A 16,916-nucleotide genomic window follows, 5' to 3' on the forward strand; every position below is an offset into this window, starting at 1 on the left:
AGAGAGAAGTAAGATTGTGTTTGTGTTAGGACAAATAAAAAAATATTACATTCATTACAGATCCATTACTGAAATATAAACAATAAGTGATTTTTTTTCTTGAAATAAATGTTGAATTGTTTAATTCGCCCAAATAATCCAGATAATTTAATTATGCATTTATTTTCATAAGTAACATAAATTATTGGGAAAAACTGGTATCATTTTTCAGAGGGAATGGACCCTCATATTTTAACAGTAGGAAGTGACATCACGTGTTGTCAACATTGTAAAGGCACACCTCCTTCATAGCAATGAGGAGGAGGGCATGAGATAAACCCTGGTAGCACATTCTGAGACAGACAGACATTCGATTGACTGCTACTGTGCTAAATTCAGGATTGTCATCCGCGTGAATATGACTCCTTCCCGGATATTTGGATTCTCTCTCCATAGCAACAGAGCGTCGGGACCCAGCTGGGGAGTGTTTTATCTAGCTCTGCTCTGCCGGCGAATGGCAGAGCAGAGCACAGGGAGGTAGAGACAGAATTAAAAAAACTTGCATTCACTTCAGCTGTGTTACTGTGCGATTGTCTCTCTTAGATCAGCAGGCAGATCGACAAGCATTCCCACGCAGATACCAGAGACAAATGGAGAGATGCAACAATTTCACTCTTCACTTGATCTGCCTGAGACTGAATCACCCCAGCGCGTATCCTTTTGTGTCAGAGACCCATGTGTCCTCCTCAATCAATCCCACAAGATCGACTGTGGGTTAACCCGGCGGACAGAGCCCCCTCCTCAGCCTCCCTCTCCCTGTCTGTGCCTCTAATGTTGCTCTGTTCCTGCTTTGACAGTTTCTATTTACCCCAGCTAAGCAACCTTCCTCTTTCTGCAAAGCTCTCGCCCTCACTCTCGCTGTCTCCCTCTCACTGCTTGCTATCTCCCTACCCTAGCTTCTTCAAAGCCAGCAGCTTGCTATTCTCTCCAGGCAGCTTGCTACATGATCTCTTGGAAAACAGCGCTCGACGCTGCTCTCTCGCTGCTCGATGCCGGAGCTTTCTCAGATTTTCATCTCAAGAACGTCAAGATGCTCCTGCAGAGGGATTGATCCCCCCTTTTCCCCTCTCGTTCTCCCCTTCCCCTCCCCTTTCCTAATCTCCTGACCTCTGACCCTCACGCCCCCTTCTCTTTCCCGACACCCCTTCCTATTCTTCCTCACCCCAAGCCTCCACTCCTCCTCTCTGCGCTTACCCTGTTGACCATGTTGCCATGTGTCTGCTGGCTACAGCCTCTCCTCGTCTTGCTGTCCTCTGTCTTACGGGCTCAGGGGGAAAACTGCCCAGCGAGCTGCCTGTGCCCGGATCCCCACACTGTGGACTGCAGCGGCCGTGGACTCATCCGTCTTCCTGATGAAATCCCCTTGGACGTCCGCAGACTCCTTCTGTCTGACAACTGGATCCCCCGCATTCCCTCTGACTTCCTAGTGCTCTACAGTGACCTGGTCTACCTGGACCTGCGGAACAACTCTCTGTCCCACATCGAGCCGGGAACCCTCAGCACCTCTTCCAGGCTGGTGTTTCTGGACTTGGGCAGCAACAACCTGACTGACATCCCCTCGGGCACCTTTGGGCAGTCCCGTAGCCTGATCAAACTCCGCCTGGGTAACAACCCCTATCTGAGCATGGTCAACGAGGACGCGTTCCTGGGCCTCACCTCGCTGCGTGAACTGGAGCTGGAGCGTAACGCCCTGTCTGGCCTTCAGGTGGGTGCGCTGAGCCAGTTGCCCTCTTTACGGGTGGTGAGGCTGGAGGGCAACCCTTGGGTGTGCAACTGCAACTTTGCCAACCTGTTTGCATGGCTGGAGGAAAACAGTCACAAGCTTCCAAATGGTAAGTGGCTTTGTCAGGGGGATGCTACTTTGCTTACAGCTTGCTTGACCTAAAAAAAAGGAAAGCCGTGCAACACTAAGATAATATTATCTTAGCAAATCTTCTGCCATGCTATTGCTGTGTGTTCTATTTATATTTTCCAAGTAGAAAGAGGAACCTCTTCGTCTGTTCTAATTTTGGTTTCCTCCTTCTTTCCTGGCTAAATCCACAGTGCCAGGGAGAGTAATGAAAGAGAATGAGAGACGAGCTCTGGGGGGAGACCTTCAGGGGGATGGTCTCAGATTTATTACACCACAGACTGTCTGCAGCTTCATCTACAGCAGCAAAACAAACACAACAACAGAAAACCAACACCTCACGTTTTCAATTCTGCTTGAGCATGAGATGTTGCCATGGCTGTGTGCATAGTGTACCGTCCATGCCAAACACCTGCCTCTCTCCTCAGGCTGGTGGTCTATTAACGTTGTGCTAAATCAATCAATTAGTGAGTGCTGTTTGTATGACCAATGTAACCAAGCCCTTCCTCTCTCCTTCCTGTTGGTGGAGGCTGGAGGCCATCGGGTCCTTCACCATTGTGTTTCTGCCTGGGTGAGTTAGGTGAAGTTACGGCATTGATGTGTTGGTGTGGGCCCCATCTCTCTCTTTCTCTATCTCTCCCTCTGTGTCTCAGGCACGCAAATCTGGAAAACAACAAAAGACAAAGGGGATGATAATTCTCCCACAGGAGTGTGTATCCCACAAAGGGTAACATCTGCTTACATGGAGATTATTAGACTGAACATCCAAACCCAGAGGTTATTGTTCTGGGATTCATGTGTTAGTAATGCAGAAGGAAACAAAGCCCAATTGTGGAGATGCTCATTTCTTCCACTCTTTCAAGATAGAAACATAACAAATCCCAGACTACGGGATTCACAGTAGCCTACTCTGTAGTAATTCAATAGTTTCACATTTTACAACCTCTTCACTTTCAGAATTTACTCCACATTACTCCAATCACCAATCGTTGTATTTGGAGCTGCTAACAATAGGACAGCCACATGTTGTTTGCTTGACATCCCATTTTAATATTATTTAGATATTGTCCTTGAAAACGCAGAGGACATTTATTCGTGATAATCATTTTAGCAAGACTGTGTATAGACCACCAGTTAATATATAGAATCCACTAACATACAGCACACTATGTTTGAATATTTGCACGAAGGGTCAAATAGTTCAGGTCTGCTAAAATAACCCCTGATGAATGTGGTAATACACTGTGATGACATCTGTGGATGTACAGTGTACAGTATTCAATTCCAAGATTCACAGCATAAACATCATGAATACATAAGTGGGCATATGAACCAATAGACATAGTACATAAATAAGCGGGCACAGCTGCCAAGGTCGTTCCACGGGGGACATTACATGATGATCTACATAAACATGGGACATCAACACAATGTAAGGACAAAGATCGTCCCATAAAAGCCTAAATAGGCTTTTATCCTTTTAAAAATATGATTTCCTCCGGTGTTTGATGGAGAAAGTATTACTAAGATAAACTAATACAATCTATAATTCAGGCAAAGTGGGTAAAGCTGCTAACAGCCCAGGGATCCTGTCCATTATGTCTGTGTGCTAAGATACTGTAAATATTACCCTGTGGATATGGACATCATGTTCACATAACCTTACTTCTTTATTTTTTTACACCATTTTTCTCCACAATTTCATGATAACTATCTTGTCTCATCGGGCTCAGGGGAGGCGAAAGTCGAGTACGAGTCCCCCGAAACATGATCTACCAAACCGCGCTTCTCAACACTCGCTTCTTAACACTTGTTTACTTAACCCAGAAGCCAGTCGCGCCAATGTGTTGGAGGAAACACTGTTCAACTGACGACCGAAGTCAGCCTGCAGGCGCCCGGCCCTCCACAAGGACTTGCTAGAGCGCAATAAACCAAGTAAAGCCCCCCCCCAGTCAAACGCTCCCCTAACCCAGACAACGCTGGGCAAATTGTGTGCCGCCCTATGGGACTCCCGGTCACGGCCGGTAGTGACGCCGCAACACTGCAATGCAGTGCCTTAGACCCCTGCGCCATTCAGGAAGCTCCCGTAGCTTTACTTCTATCTTCTTTTTAAATCATAGGAATGGAAGTAGTTATGTTTTGTAGAGGCTTGTGTGGACACAAGCAGTGGGTGGACATTGCAAACTGCTGACAACTAACAAAAACATCCTCACACATTTAGTTAGTGCTGTACCATGCAATTGCCAACCTTGTTCCTCTCCCTCCTACTCCTCAATAAGAAAGCATCCGCAAAAAGTTGGGTCTGTGTGAGAAAGAGAAGTTGATAAATTGGCAGGAATACCTCATTCCCCATGGTAAGAAGCTGCAAATGCATTCATCACTTGTCCTCAGTGTTATCTACTGCAGGCTGTAATGAATTCTATTAGATATGCTGGAAAAGCACACATCAGCAGCAACAAACAACAGGCCATTGGCCCAGTCAGCCAACCCCTGTGGCATACCTGCCAACTGGGCCCCGAGATGCACTCTCATATTCAGTTAGCAGTGCAGCGTCTCACCTCATGTAATGTATTTACATTCAAATCAGTGTTTACTGCCTGGCTAGGAGGCAAAACCACCTGCTAACCATTAATAAACCATAGTGACCTTTTCTATTTAGCGTCATCAACCAAACATACACACACTCACACACAGTCTTTATAACTTTATTTAGCAGTAGACCTGAAGAACACTATGCAGTTTGCATCAGCACTGGGCATATGCGTGATACAGTACATATTGATGAATGCATTTGCAAGTAGGAAATTCGTAGAGCACAGGGGTACAGTATTATTCTGGGACTGCCTCTGTGCTCATTAAAAATAGGAAATGTTGCTGATGCATATGGGTAAAATTAAGAAAGCTGTATATTTGAAATCAAAGGAGAACTTATGATTTCAAGTCCCTGGCTGCAGCTCCAAATGCATTTTCAAGTAAATGTAATTTCTCATGGGTCCAGGGTATCTGAAAATCTGTGTATGATTCAACCAGTCTCTTCTCAACTGCTCACATTGTGTAGGAATTGTTGTGAACCACACATACAGAAACTGTTCCAAAGGATAGATTAGAGTCAGACACACCTACACACTGCTAACAATACCAAGTATCTCTTGCTGAACAGATGTGTTGGTGTGAAAACTTCAAACCACCCAAAATATTCTTGAGTATTATGACAGGACCTGATTCATGAGTGGTGAGTGTGTGTGTCTGTGTGAGTTTGTGTGTGTTTGTGTGTGTGCGTGCGTGTACGCTTGAGTGCATGTGTGTATGTGTGCATGTGTTTGGGGGTAGGTCTGTTGACCACCACTATTCCTACAGTAAAGGATGGACAGTAATTTATAGAACAAGGCTGACTTGATAAGCTCTTCAACATGTATCAACACTTCACAGAACCATCATCAGCATCCTCCTTGGGTGCATGATTTGTCCGAGAATAATGGTACCCTTGAATCCAGAGCTTCCATGACCACTCTATGGTAATATAAACTGACTGTTGATGCTGTTTGTGCATTAATCCTAACCATTACCATTTTAGCATGGAGTAATGAAAATATAGACAAATTCCTCCACCCATCAAATCATTCCCAACTCACCACCCATGAATCTCCCCTTCTGTCCTAATCCTGTTATTATGGATTAGACCCTGTTTAGCATTACTTTAGCAGCAGCAGTGTAGACATGCTCTGGACCTGTTTGTGCCTGTTCTCACATGCTGATATCCCATGTGATAAACATACTGTACTGTACCAGTCCACTGCACTGCACACAGAATAAGTTGTGCATACTCTGTTTGCATAACTCTGATTGAGTAACTGTGTTGTAAATGCCAAATATGTTGGGCTTTTATGGATTAAAAGGGTCACTGTCCAGATGACTTTTTTTTAACCAAATTAACACATGTCCAAGACACATATTATCTAATTATACCTATTGATGTATTCTTTCAGAGTCCCAATTGACTGTGGATCCCCATAGACAGTCAGTAGATAATGTAACTGTTGTAAAATGAGTAATAACGGATATTCATCTGCATAATATGTAAAGATTACCAACCTTGCATATCAATTGACAACCTCTCTCCATAGACCTGTCAAGGATACAGGCTTTGTAATCAGATGTCTATCAGTCCACTCATCTGAGGGGCCGTTCCTTTGTGCAGGTCTGCCTGTCTGCCACCAATCAGGTGCCTAAATGTTTTATCAGGGAATGAGTGTCAACATGATCCACTGCTGTCTCCAGAGCTCTTGGGTTAAGGAGGAACATGTATCATTTAGAGCAACACCATTCTATAGCACCAACCAGGACTCAGGGGAGACGTAACATAGTAAATGTAAATCCGGGATACTCAATTAGCATGATAAGTTCGGTTTTGTATGGTAAGTATTAATTTGTTTTGTATGATCCATTTCGTATGATATGTTACAAATTGCAAAAATATATTAACAAAATCGCAAAACGTATGATATGATACGAATTCCAATTTATTGTGGCTAATGTTAGCTAGGTGGTGAAGGTGGCTAACGCTAATGCTAAAGTAAGCTAAGTGGCGAACGTTAGCTAGGCTCTCCAAACAGGTCAGTTCTAATACGACATTTACAATGTGCAGGGATACTGGACTGTTAGAGGTAGATACAGTGCCCTGCAAAAGTATTTATCCCCCTTGGCGTTTTTCCTATTTTGTTGCATTACAACCTATATTTTAAATGATTTTAATTTGGATTTCATGTAATGAACATAAACAAAATAGTCCCAATTGGTGAAGTGAAATGAAAAAATAACTTGTTTAAAAAAAACACAAATAAAAAACGGAAAAGTGATGCGTGCATATGTATTCACCCCCTTCGCTATGAAGCCCATGAATAAGATATGGTGCAACCAATTACCTTCAGAAGTCACATACTTTGTTAAATAAAGTCCACCTGTGTGCAATCTAAGTGTCACATGATCTGTCACATGATCTCAGTATATATATACACCTGTTCTGAAAGGCCCCAGAGTCTGCAACACCACAAAGCAAGGGGCACCACCAAGCAAGCGGCACCACCAAGGAGCTCTCCAAACAGGTCAGGGACAAAGTTGTGGAGTACTGATCAGGGTTGGGTTATAAAAAAATATCCCAAACTTTGAACATCCCACGGAGCACCATTAAATCCATTATTAAAAAATGGAAAGAATATGGCACCACAACAAACATGCCAAGAGAGGACCGCCCACCAAAACTCACGGACCAGGTAAGGAGGGCATTAATCAGAGAGGCAACAAAGAGACCAAAGATAACCCTGAAGGAGCTGCAAAGCTCCACAGCGGAGATTGGAGTATCTGTCCATAGGACCACATTAAGCCATATACTCCACAGAGCTGGGCTTTACGGAAGAGTGGCCAGAAAAAAGCCATTGCTTAAAGAACAAAATAAGCATACACGTTTGTTGTTCGCCAAAATGCATGTGGGAAAGTCCCCAAACATATGGAAGAACGTACTCTGATCAGATGAGACTAAAATTGAGCTTTTTAGCCATAAAGGAAAATGCTACGTCTGGCGCAAACCCAACACTTCTCATCCCCCCGAGACCACCATCCCCACAGTGAAGAATGGTGGTGGCAGCATCATGCTGTGGGGATGTTTTTCATCGGCAGAGACTGAGAAACTGGTCAGAATTGAAGGAATGATGAATGGTGCTAAATACAGGGAAATTCTTGAGAGAAGCCTGTTTCAGTCTTCCAGAGATTTAAGACTGGGATGGAGGTTCACCTTCCAGCAGGACAATGACCCTAAGCATACTGCTAAAGCAACACACGAGTGGTTTAAGGGGAAACATTTAAATGTCTTGGAATGGCCTAGTCAAAGTCCAGACCTCAATCCAATTGAGAATCTTTGGTATGACTTAAAGATTGCTGTACACCAGCGGAACCCATCCAACTTGAAGCAGCTGTTTTGCCTTGAAGAATGAGCAAAAATCCTAGTGGCTAGTTATGCCAAGCTTATAGAAACATACCCCAAGAGACTTGCAGCTGTAAGTCTTGACTTTGGGGGGTGGGGGGTTGGGGGGTGAATAGTTATGCACGCTCAAGTTAATTTTGTCTTATTTTTTGTTTTCATTCACATGAAAAAATATTTTGGTCTTCAAAATGGTAGGCATGTTGTGTGAATCAAATGCTACAAACCCCAAAAGAGTAATTTTAATTCCAGGTTGTAAGGCAACAAAATAAGAAAAAGGCCAAGTGGGGTGAGGATTTTCGCAAGCCACTGTATGTATGGGGTAAGGTGACTAGGGATCAGGATATATGATAAACAGAGTAGCAGCAGCGTAAATGATGATTGTATGTGTTTGTGTTTGCGTATGTGCAGAGTCAGTGCAAATGTGCACGCATGTATGTGCGTGTTGGAGTGTCAGTGTGCGTGAGTGTGTAGAGTCCTGTGAGGGTGCATAAAGACAGTGCAAAAACAAAAATAATATACAAGGATCAACTCCGATAGACCATGTAGCCATTCTGTTAGCTATTTAGCAGTCTTATGGCTTGGGGAAAGGGTTAGGTTCAGGTTAAGGTTAAGGTAGGTTAAGTTTAGGGTTATGGGAAGGGTTAGCTAACATTCCAAGTAGTTGCAAAGTAGAAAAACATTTGTAAGTTGTTGCAAAATTGCTAAAATACTAAAGTTGTCCAAGGTGAGAATCGAACACGCAACCTTTTGGTTGCTAGATGTTCGCATTATATGTCTACCCATCCACCTCAACCAGCCACCCTACCTTCGTTTTTGCTTTAAAGGTAAAGGTATACTTTGGGATTTTGGAAATGATACCCTTTATCTACTTCCCCAGACTCAGATGAACTCATGGATATCATTTTTATGTCTCTGCGTGCAGTTTGAAGGAAGTTGTTAACTAGTGCTAGTAGATACCATAGACTTCCAGTCATTGCGCTAACGCTAGTTAGCATTGGCTCGCAAAACTACCTCTGACTTCCTTCTTATTGGCCACAGAGACATAAAAATGGTATCCACGAGTTCATCTGACTCCGACTTGCCAAAATCCAGAAGTATCATTTTTAAGTAACCTTCTGTCTTATGTAACCATACCAAACGTAACATATCACACAATTTGAGTGCCCTGGATTTATATTTACTATGTTACGTCTAGTCTATAAGACCAGGCTGATATCACAGTGACTAGCTGGGTAACAGGAGCCACAGTCATCCACAGGGCAGGCCAAAGCAGGGCATAGCAGGGCAGGGCGGCCTAGCTCCCATGGGTCCCATGGGCCAGTGTCTGAGGCCGAATAAGACACAGCTATCAACACTGTTCATGATCCACAGCTCATGTGACAGGGTCAATGTCAAAATGTTCCTTCACAGCCTATCAGGTTACTCCACAGAGAGCTGTTACCACACTGCATGAGCAGCTCTGTAAATATGACGTCACTGTGAATTCACTGGCCTTCCACATCACTGTCTCATATTATATTCAGTTCGGAGTTAACATTGCATTACATTACAAAATCATCAACTGTCTTTGCCTCGGGCATGGATGTCAGGGAAAATGTATTATTTCACTTACTTGAGAAGAGAGTGTTTTTGACCTTGGCCATTTAATATTTATTTAACGTTGAATGAATTCAAGCTGACATTGAAGTGTATAGCTTAGCAAGCAATCAAAAAAGTGCTACGTTATGAGTAATAGATGTCTAAATGGCAAGTATATCATTCTGGGAAAAGAAAGATCAAGCTAGTGCTTTATACAGCTGCGGATTTTGTGTCTGTTTTTATGTGTGCATGTGTGTTGAATGAGCCATGCTAAATGTTTGTGCTGAGAATATCCCCATGTGACTATGAGATCACTGAGTCCCTGTGCATAAGGTAAACCCCTCCTGATTTGAATGACTCACACTTGGCCTCACTGTCACATGAAGGGTTGTCACTTTGTTCATTCAGACACTCTACTCCATCCCTATTTGTCTGTTCCCACTCTATATCTCCCTCTGACTCTCTGTTCTTATTTTTCTTTGATTTCTTCTCTGTGATTGTCTTTGAGTAATAGAAAATACATGTATACCCATTCCACAGTTTAATTAGGAATTATGAGATAATTGCCTTTATGATTCTCACTCTTCTGCTATCGACGTTGGAATAAATCACAACAGCCACTGTTGTGTTGAAGTGGGAGGAGAGACAATCCTCCGAAATCAGCCTAACGACAGCCAGCTAGATCAATCACCCAGGAGACAGGAAGTGGGATACAAATGGACACCACTATCCCCAAGGCTGGCTGTAATCCTGACTGTAATCCATCACGAGGCAGCACTAGCTGTAACATAACCATGTGGTTGCCCATACCTCTGCGTGCTGGCCAACCGGATTGGTTTCTAGCTGTATCATATTCTGGATGACTCTATATTGGTGCACCTTACTCTTGTGGCCCATACTGTATTTATGGCGATAGCAGTAATAGACTATGGCTATTACTCACTAATATCTGATCCACCTCTACGCAGACAACACCATTCTGTATACTTCTGGCCCTTCTTTGGACACTGTGTTAACTAACTTCCAGACGAGCTTCAATGCCATACAACTCTCCTTCCGTGGCCTCCAACTGCTCTTAAATGCAAGTAAAACTAAATGCATGCTCTTCAACCAATCACTGCCACACCCGCCCGACCGTCCAGCATCACTACTCTGGACGGTTCTAACTTAGAATATGTGGACAACTACAAATACCTAGGTGTCTGGTTAGACTGTAAGCTCTCCTTCCAGACTCACAATAAGCATCTCCAATCCCAAATGATATCTACAATTGGCTTGCTATTTCGCAACAAAGCATCCTTCACTCATGCTGCCAAACATACCCTCGTAAAACTGACTATCCTACCGATCCTTGACTTCGGCGATGTCATTTACAAAATAGCCTCCAACACTCTACTCAGCAAATTGGATGCAGTCTATCACAGTGGCATCTGTTTTGTCACCAAAGCCCCTTATACTACCCACCACTGCGACCTGTATGCTCTCGTTGGCTGGCCCTCGCTTCATATTTGTCGCCAAACGAACTGGCTCCAGGTCATCTATAAGTCTTTTCTAGGTAAAGCTCCGCCTTATCTCAGCTCACTGGTCACCATAGCAGCACCCACCCGTAGCACGCGCTCCAGCAGGTATATTTCATTGGTCACCCCCAAAGCCAATTCCTACTTTGGCCGCCTTTCCTTCCAGTTCTCTGCTACCAATGACTGGAACGAACTGCAAAAATCACTGAAGCTGGAGACTCATATCTCCGTCACTAGCTTTAAGGACCAGCTGTCAGAGCAGCTCACAGATCACTGCACCTGTACATAGCACATCTGAAAATAGCCCATCCAACTACCTCATCCCCATACTGTTATTTATTTTATTCATTTTGCTTCTTTGCACCCCAGTATCTCTACTTGCACACTCATCTTCTGCACATCTATCACTCTAGTGTCTAATTGCTACATAGTAATTATTTCGCCACTATGGCCTATTTATTGCCTTACCTCCCTATCCTACCTCATTTGCACACACTATAGACTTTTTCTATTGTATTATTGACTGTATGTTTGTTTATTCCATGTGTAACTCTGTGTTGTTGTTTGTGCCGCACTGCTTTGCTTTATCTTGGCCAGGTCGCAGTTGTAAATGAGAACTTGTTCACAACTAGCCTATCTGGTTAAATTAAGGTGAAATAAAAAAAGAATTAAAAGAATTGGCGGAAATAAGATATAGTTCTGGCAATGATTGAGAATTTGGTGCAGTTGACTCTTAAGACTACAGTGGCCGATTTCAGGCACTAGATTTACTGGTAATTACTGATAGTATGTTTACATTACTTATTTGATTAATTTCCCACAGTTTTATAAGTCAGAACAATAAAAATGTGACAGTTCAAGGACACTCAGAGGCCTCTCTGTTGAACAAACGTGTCTATGGCCCCCTCTAGTGGTTGGCTGTATCATTACAATCAATTTTGTCATCTCTGCTACTTCACATCAAAGGGGCAGTCCTTAGAAAAGCAGCTCTTTAGGTTGACTTGCTCACTACACAGACATGACACTGGATTCCTACGGAACAGGCAGTTCTAAATATATAACTTTCATAGCTGTACAATAAAGAATGCGACCTACACACTTCCTAAAATACGTTAAAAAAAATACAAATTACAAAAGTAATTTTGTCAAAAATAACGTCTCCTTGTCGATAGGGTGGACACGCTGAATAAATGGCCAAAATGTTGATTTAGATGTTCACAAATGTCCTACATTTTGACTTGCACTAATGTCATGATATTTTCGGTAAAGTAATAAAAAGGTCAAATATTTGGGGTAGATGTGCCTAAAACTGATTGTAACTCACATCAACAGCATCCTCCCAGATACCCTAGACCCACTCCAATTCGCATATCGCCCCAACAGATCCACAGATGACGCAATCTCAATCGCACTCCACACTGCCTTTTCCCACCTGGACAAAAGGAACACCTATGTGAGAATGCTGTTCATTGACTACAGCTCAGCGTTCAACACCATAGCGCCCATGAAGCTCATCACTAAGCTAAGGACCCTGGGACTAAACACCTCCCTCTGCAACTGGATCCTGGACTTCCTGACGGGCCACCCCCAGGTGGTAAGGGTAGGCAACAACACGTCTGCCATGCTGATCCTCAACACTGGGGCTCCTCAGGGGTGTGTACTTAGTCCCCTCCTGTACTTCCTGTTCACCCACGACTGCGTGGCCAAACACGACTCCAACACCATCATTAAGTTTGCTGACGACAGCGTATAGGGAGGAGGTTAGAGAACTGGCAGTGTGGTGCCAGGACAACAACCTCTCCCTCAATGTGAGCAAGACAAAGGAGGTGATCATGGACTACAGAAAAAGCGGGCCCCCATTCACATCAGCGGGGCTGTAGTGGAGTGGGTCGAGAGGTTCAAGTTCCTTGGTGTCCACATCACCAACGAACTATCATGGTCCAAACACACCAAGTCAGTTGTGAAGAGGGCATAACAAAACCTTTTCCTCCTCAGGAGACTGAAAAGATTTGGCATGGGTCCCCAGATCCTCAAAAAGTTCTACAGCTGCACAATCAAGAGCATCCTGACCGGTTGCATCAACGCCTGGTATGGCAACTACTCGGCATCTGAACGTAAGGTGCTACAGAGGGTAGTGCATACGGCCGAGTACATCACTGGGGCTAAGCTTCCTGCAATCCAGGACCTATATAATAGGTGGTGTCAGAGGAAAGCCCATAAAATTGTCAGAGACTCCAGTCACCCAAGTCATAGACGGTTTTCTCTGCTAGCACACGGCAAGCGGTACTGGAGCGCCAAGTCTAGGACCAAAAGTCGACCTCCAAGCAATAAGACTGCTGAACAATTAATCAAATGGCCACCGGACTATTACATTGACTGACCCCCCCCCCCTCCATTTGTTTTGTACACTGCTGCTACTCGCTGTTTATTATCTATGCATAGTCACTTCACCCCTACCTACATGTACAAATTACCTCTAACCTGTACCTCCGCACACTAACTCGGTACCGGTACCCTGTATATAGCCTCGTTTATGTTATGTTACTTTTTATTATTTTTTACTTTAATTTATTTGTTAAATATTTTCTTAACTCTTCTTGAACTGCGCTGTTGGTTAAGGGCTTGTAAGTTAGCATTTCACGATAAGGTCTACACTTGTATTCGGCGCACGTCACGAATAACGTTTGATTTGATCTACATGTAGACATATTATAACGTATGAAACGGCTTGTTCAGTCGCATGTCAAGAATTCACTATGATGTCATCATATTTGTATATGGTTTATTATACTTTTATTCTGTACTACATAATATGAGTTGAAAGTGTTTTTTTCAGGTGAAAGCCAATCTACATAAGCCTTCTTGCTAGATTGATGAATACAGCCATATCAGAACAGTGGAAAACGGATGTCAGCTCAAGAGGCTAGATGTTCTGTCTTGTAACATCTGCACATAATACCATTGTGGCTTAAGGTATAGAGGCCAGTTACAGAGACTGTAATCCCAGCACGCAGAACCAAATCATTTCAGTCTGTCACAAGAAACTACAGAGCCTGTGGGAGACAGGAACTAAAGGAGCTGTCTGTCATCTATAGGAAATCAAACTAGGATGTTTGTCTCAGACACAGACAGTATTTTCGAGATCGTCCCAGTCAGAATTATCGTGTCTGAATTTTATAATAAAGAAGATTTGTGTAACTGGTGTCCACTGAAGCTTAGTGTATGTACAGTAAATTGCACAAATATTTGGGGCACAGTGTTCAAATATTGGCATTTTTTTCTATTAAAGCGGCAACCTGCAGTTGCTACATCCATTTTTGGACTGATAAATGTATAATATGTACCCATTGATTCTTGAAGAATATAACTTCGAAATGCCTCATGAACTTAGTTAAAATCTCTTCCCCCATCAAGTCCCGTGTGGCTCAGTTGGTAGAGCATGGTGTTTGCAACGCCAGGGATGTGGGTTCGATTCCCACAGGGGACCAGTACGGGGGAAAAAAATGAATGAAATGTATGCATTCACTACTGTAAGTCGCTCTGGATAAGAGCGTCTGCTAAATGACTAAAATGTAAATATAAAATGATAACCCAAAATATAAGCATGTTTTATTTACTCCAGTATTTGTAAACAAAGTAAATGTTAACAAACACTATATAGCCTCAAAACGTTGTTAAAACTATTGATAGTTGTTACATTTCTCCAGCTCAATCCTTTAGCATTTACCAAAACATTACGTTTTGTTATTGTTTCAACTGCTGATTGCTGCTTTAAATAAATGGTAATACCATAATACTGCTCCATTTGCAAAATAATTAAGGCCTATCATTTTCGGTTTAAACTTATTTCACCCATTTTCAGTAATTTCCACATATCGAAAAAGTGTCTGTGGCTTCCTGCATAATGTATAAAATAACATGTTAACAACTGGATAATCAGTACAGGTTAAAAATATCCACTGTCAGCTGAGCAGGGATTCATTTAGTGCTGGGGTAAATGGGGCCTGTTGTCTTGCCCCACAGGGAGCAGGATAAAGTTAATATCAGTAACTCTAACAGGACCCTGTTAAACAGGCAAACTTTGATCTCCAATCTCATGAATCAATGTGTAGGGTGATGCTGGGGCAGAGTGGCCAGAGAGACAAGCCCATCTCAGAGCCTAAGGCTGGGTCTCCTGGGTGATGAGTTTGCCATTTAAAATGTGGTGTGAATATAAACAGAGGCCATTAATCTCTTACTTAAGTGGACAACACAGCTGGCATAAACAATGTTTACGATCCCAAAACTATACCCAACTCCTCTCAACTTTGAGTTGAATTGATATGTAGCCTCTTTATAAACTTTCTTTGGCTGTCCATGTGAACTTTCCATCTGACCATGTAATACCATTTTAAAAGCCTATAATGTATAGACGGTGCACATGTATACTGGAGTGAAAAAGCTTACAAAATGGTTAGGTGTAAGTTGTCATTTGATTTTATTTAATTTATTAGGATCCCCATTAGCCGACGCCAATGGTGACAGCTAGTTTTACTGGGGTCATGCACTTCAAAGTGTTGTGCAGAACAGCATTGTGACACTTTTAAATGGGTGGAGCAAATGGTGGATGATGTAACATAGTCGTTTGAGCCTTAAGTTTATGAAACATATAAAAGAAACAGCATTATGCCACACTGCATAGAGATTGCAAGTTCTAAAGCAGAGTGGATTGTAATGTTGACAGCAGAACATGCTGCTACAATCTGGGCTATCTGTGTGACAGCACGTGTGTGTGTGTGTGAGAGAACGTGGAAAAGCGTTTGTGCATGCATGCTTTGGCCTGGGGCAATGGTAAGTATGCACCCACCTCCTCTAGGCTTCTTTTCTGCCCACCTGGGAGTTAACATATGCATCGATATGTCTAGATTTTTCATCCCAGTGTGAAGAGGCAATTCATTTACTGTACATACGGTTCTCCTCTCAAGCGGCCAACCATGTTTGAGTAGGAAAATGCTGTTATCTCATTTTAAACCTTTGCTAGGGGTTCTCATTATTAAACAGTGTTGATAATAGCCTGTGCTGTGCAACAATGTTGAGGGGAGAAAGGGATATGGTCAACTATACAGCGATGACAGTGTAGAGGTCAGAGGTCAATAAGTGTGTCAGTGTCGGTGAATAACCAGTGCCCTACAGAGCTTGTTTTAGACAACTATAAAAATGCATTTCAAGCAAAAAAGACACTCTGTATCAAACATGTGTACGTTAGTCAGATATGTTTCCCTATAAGCTAAACAAATCAAATCAAAGTTTATTGGTCGTGTACACAGTTTTGCAGAAGTTATCGCAGAAGCAGCAAAATGCTTATGTTTGTATCTCCAACAGTGCAGCAATATCTAGCAATACAATAACAATACACACATAATCCAAACATTTAAAAACAAAACAAGAAATGAATACCTATCAGATCGAGCAATTTGAGAGTCCGGAATATAAATATATATACTGTATATGTAATGGTGGTTATAGACAGTATGGACAGTATATGAATAGAAAAGTTGTGTATAGCAGTAGATTCGGTGAGGGAAAAAAGTATTTGATCCCCTGCTGATTTAAGGTCCTGGAGTGGCCTAGCCAGTCTCCAGATCTTAATCCCATAGAAAATCTGTGGAGGGAGCTGAAGGTTGGCCAACTACAAACCTGGTGGCCAACTACAAGAAACGTCTGACCTCTGTGATTGCCAACAAGGGTTTTGCCACCAAGTACCAAGTTATGTTTTGCAGAGGGGTCAAATACTTATTTCCCTCATTAAAATGCAAATCAATTTATAACATTTTTGACATGGGTTTTTCTGGATTTTTTTGTTGTTATTCTGTCTCTCACTGTTCAAATAAACCTACCATTAAAATTATAGACTGATCATTTCTTTGTCAGTGGGCAAACGTACAAAATCAGCAGGGGATCAAATACTTTTTTCCCC

The 16,916-nt window shown here is 42.7% G+C and overlaps 1 protein-coding gene across 1 annotated transcript in view; it reads left to right on the forward strand.

Moving 5' to 3' along the window:
- The first annotated feature begins 285 nt into the window (after positions 1-285).
- LOC106582984 (leucine-rich repeat-containing protein 38-like) overlaps positions 286-16,916 on the forward strand; it is a 29,287-nt gene continuing 12,656 nt past the window's right edge. The window contains exon 1 of the mRNA XM_014166644.2: positions 286-1,871. Within this exon, the coding sequence (XP_014022119.1) occupies positions 1,244-1,871 (628 nt within the window). The 5' untranslated portion in view covers positions 286-1,243. The remainder of the gene's footprint in view (positions 1,872-16,916) is intronic.

The sequence above is a fragment of the Salmo salar genome, chromosome ssa22 (assembly GCF_905237065.1).
Source record: "Salmo salar chromosome ssa22, Ssal_v3.1, whole genome shotgun sequence".
Lineage (NCBI taxonomy): Eukaryota > Metazoa > Chordata > Actinopteri > Salmoniformes > Salmonidae > Salmo > Salmo salar.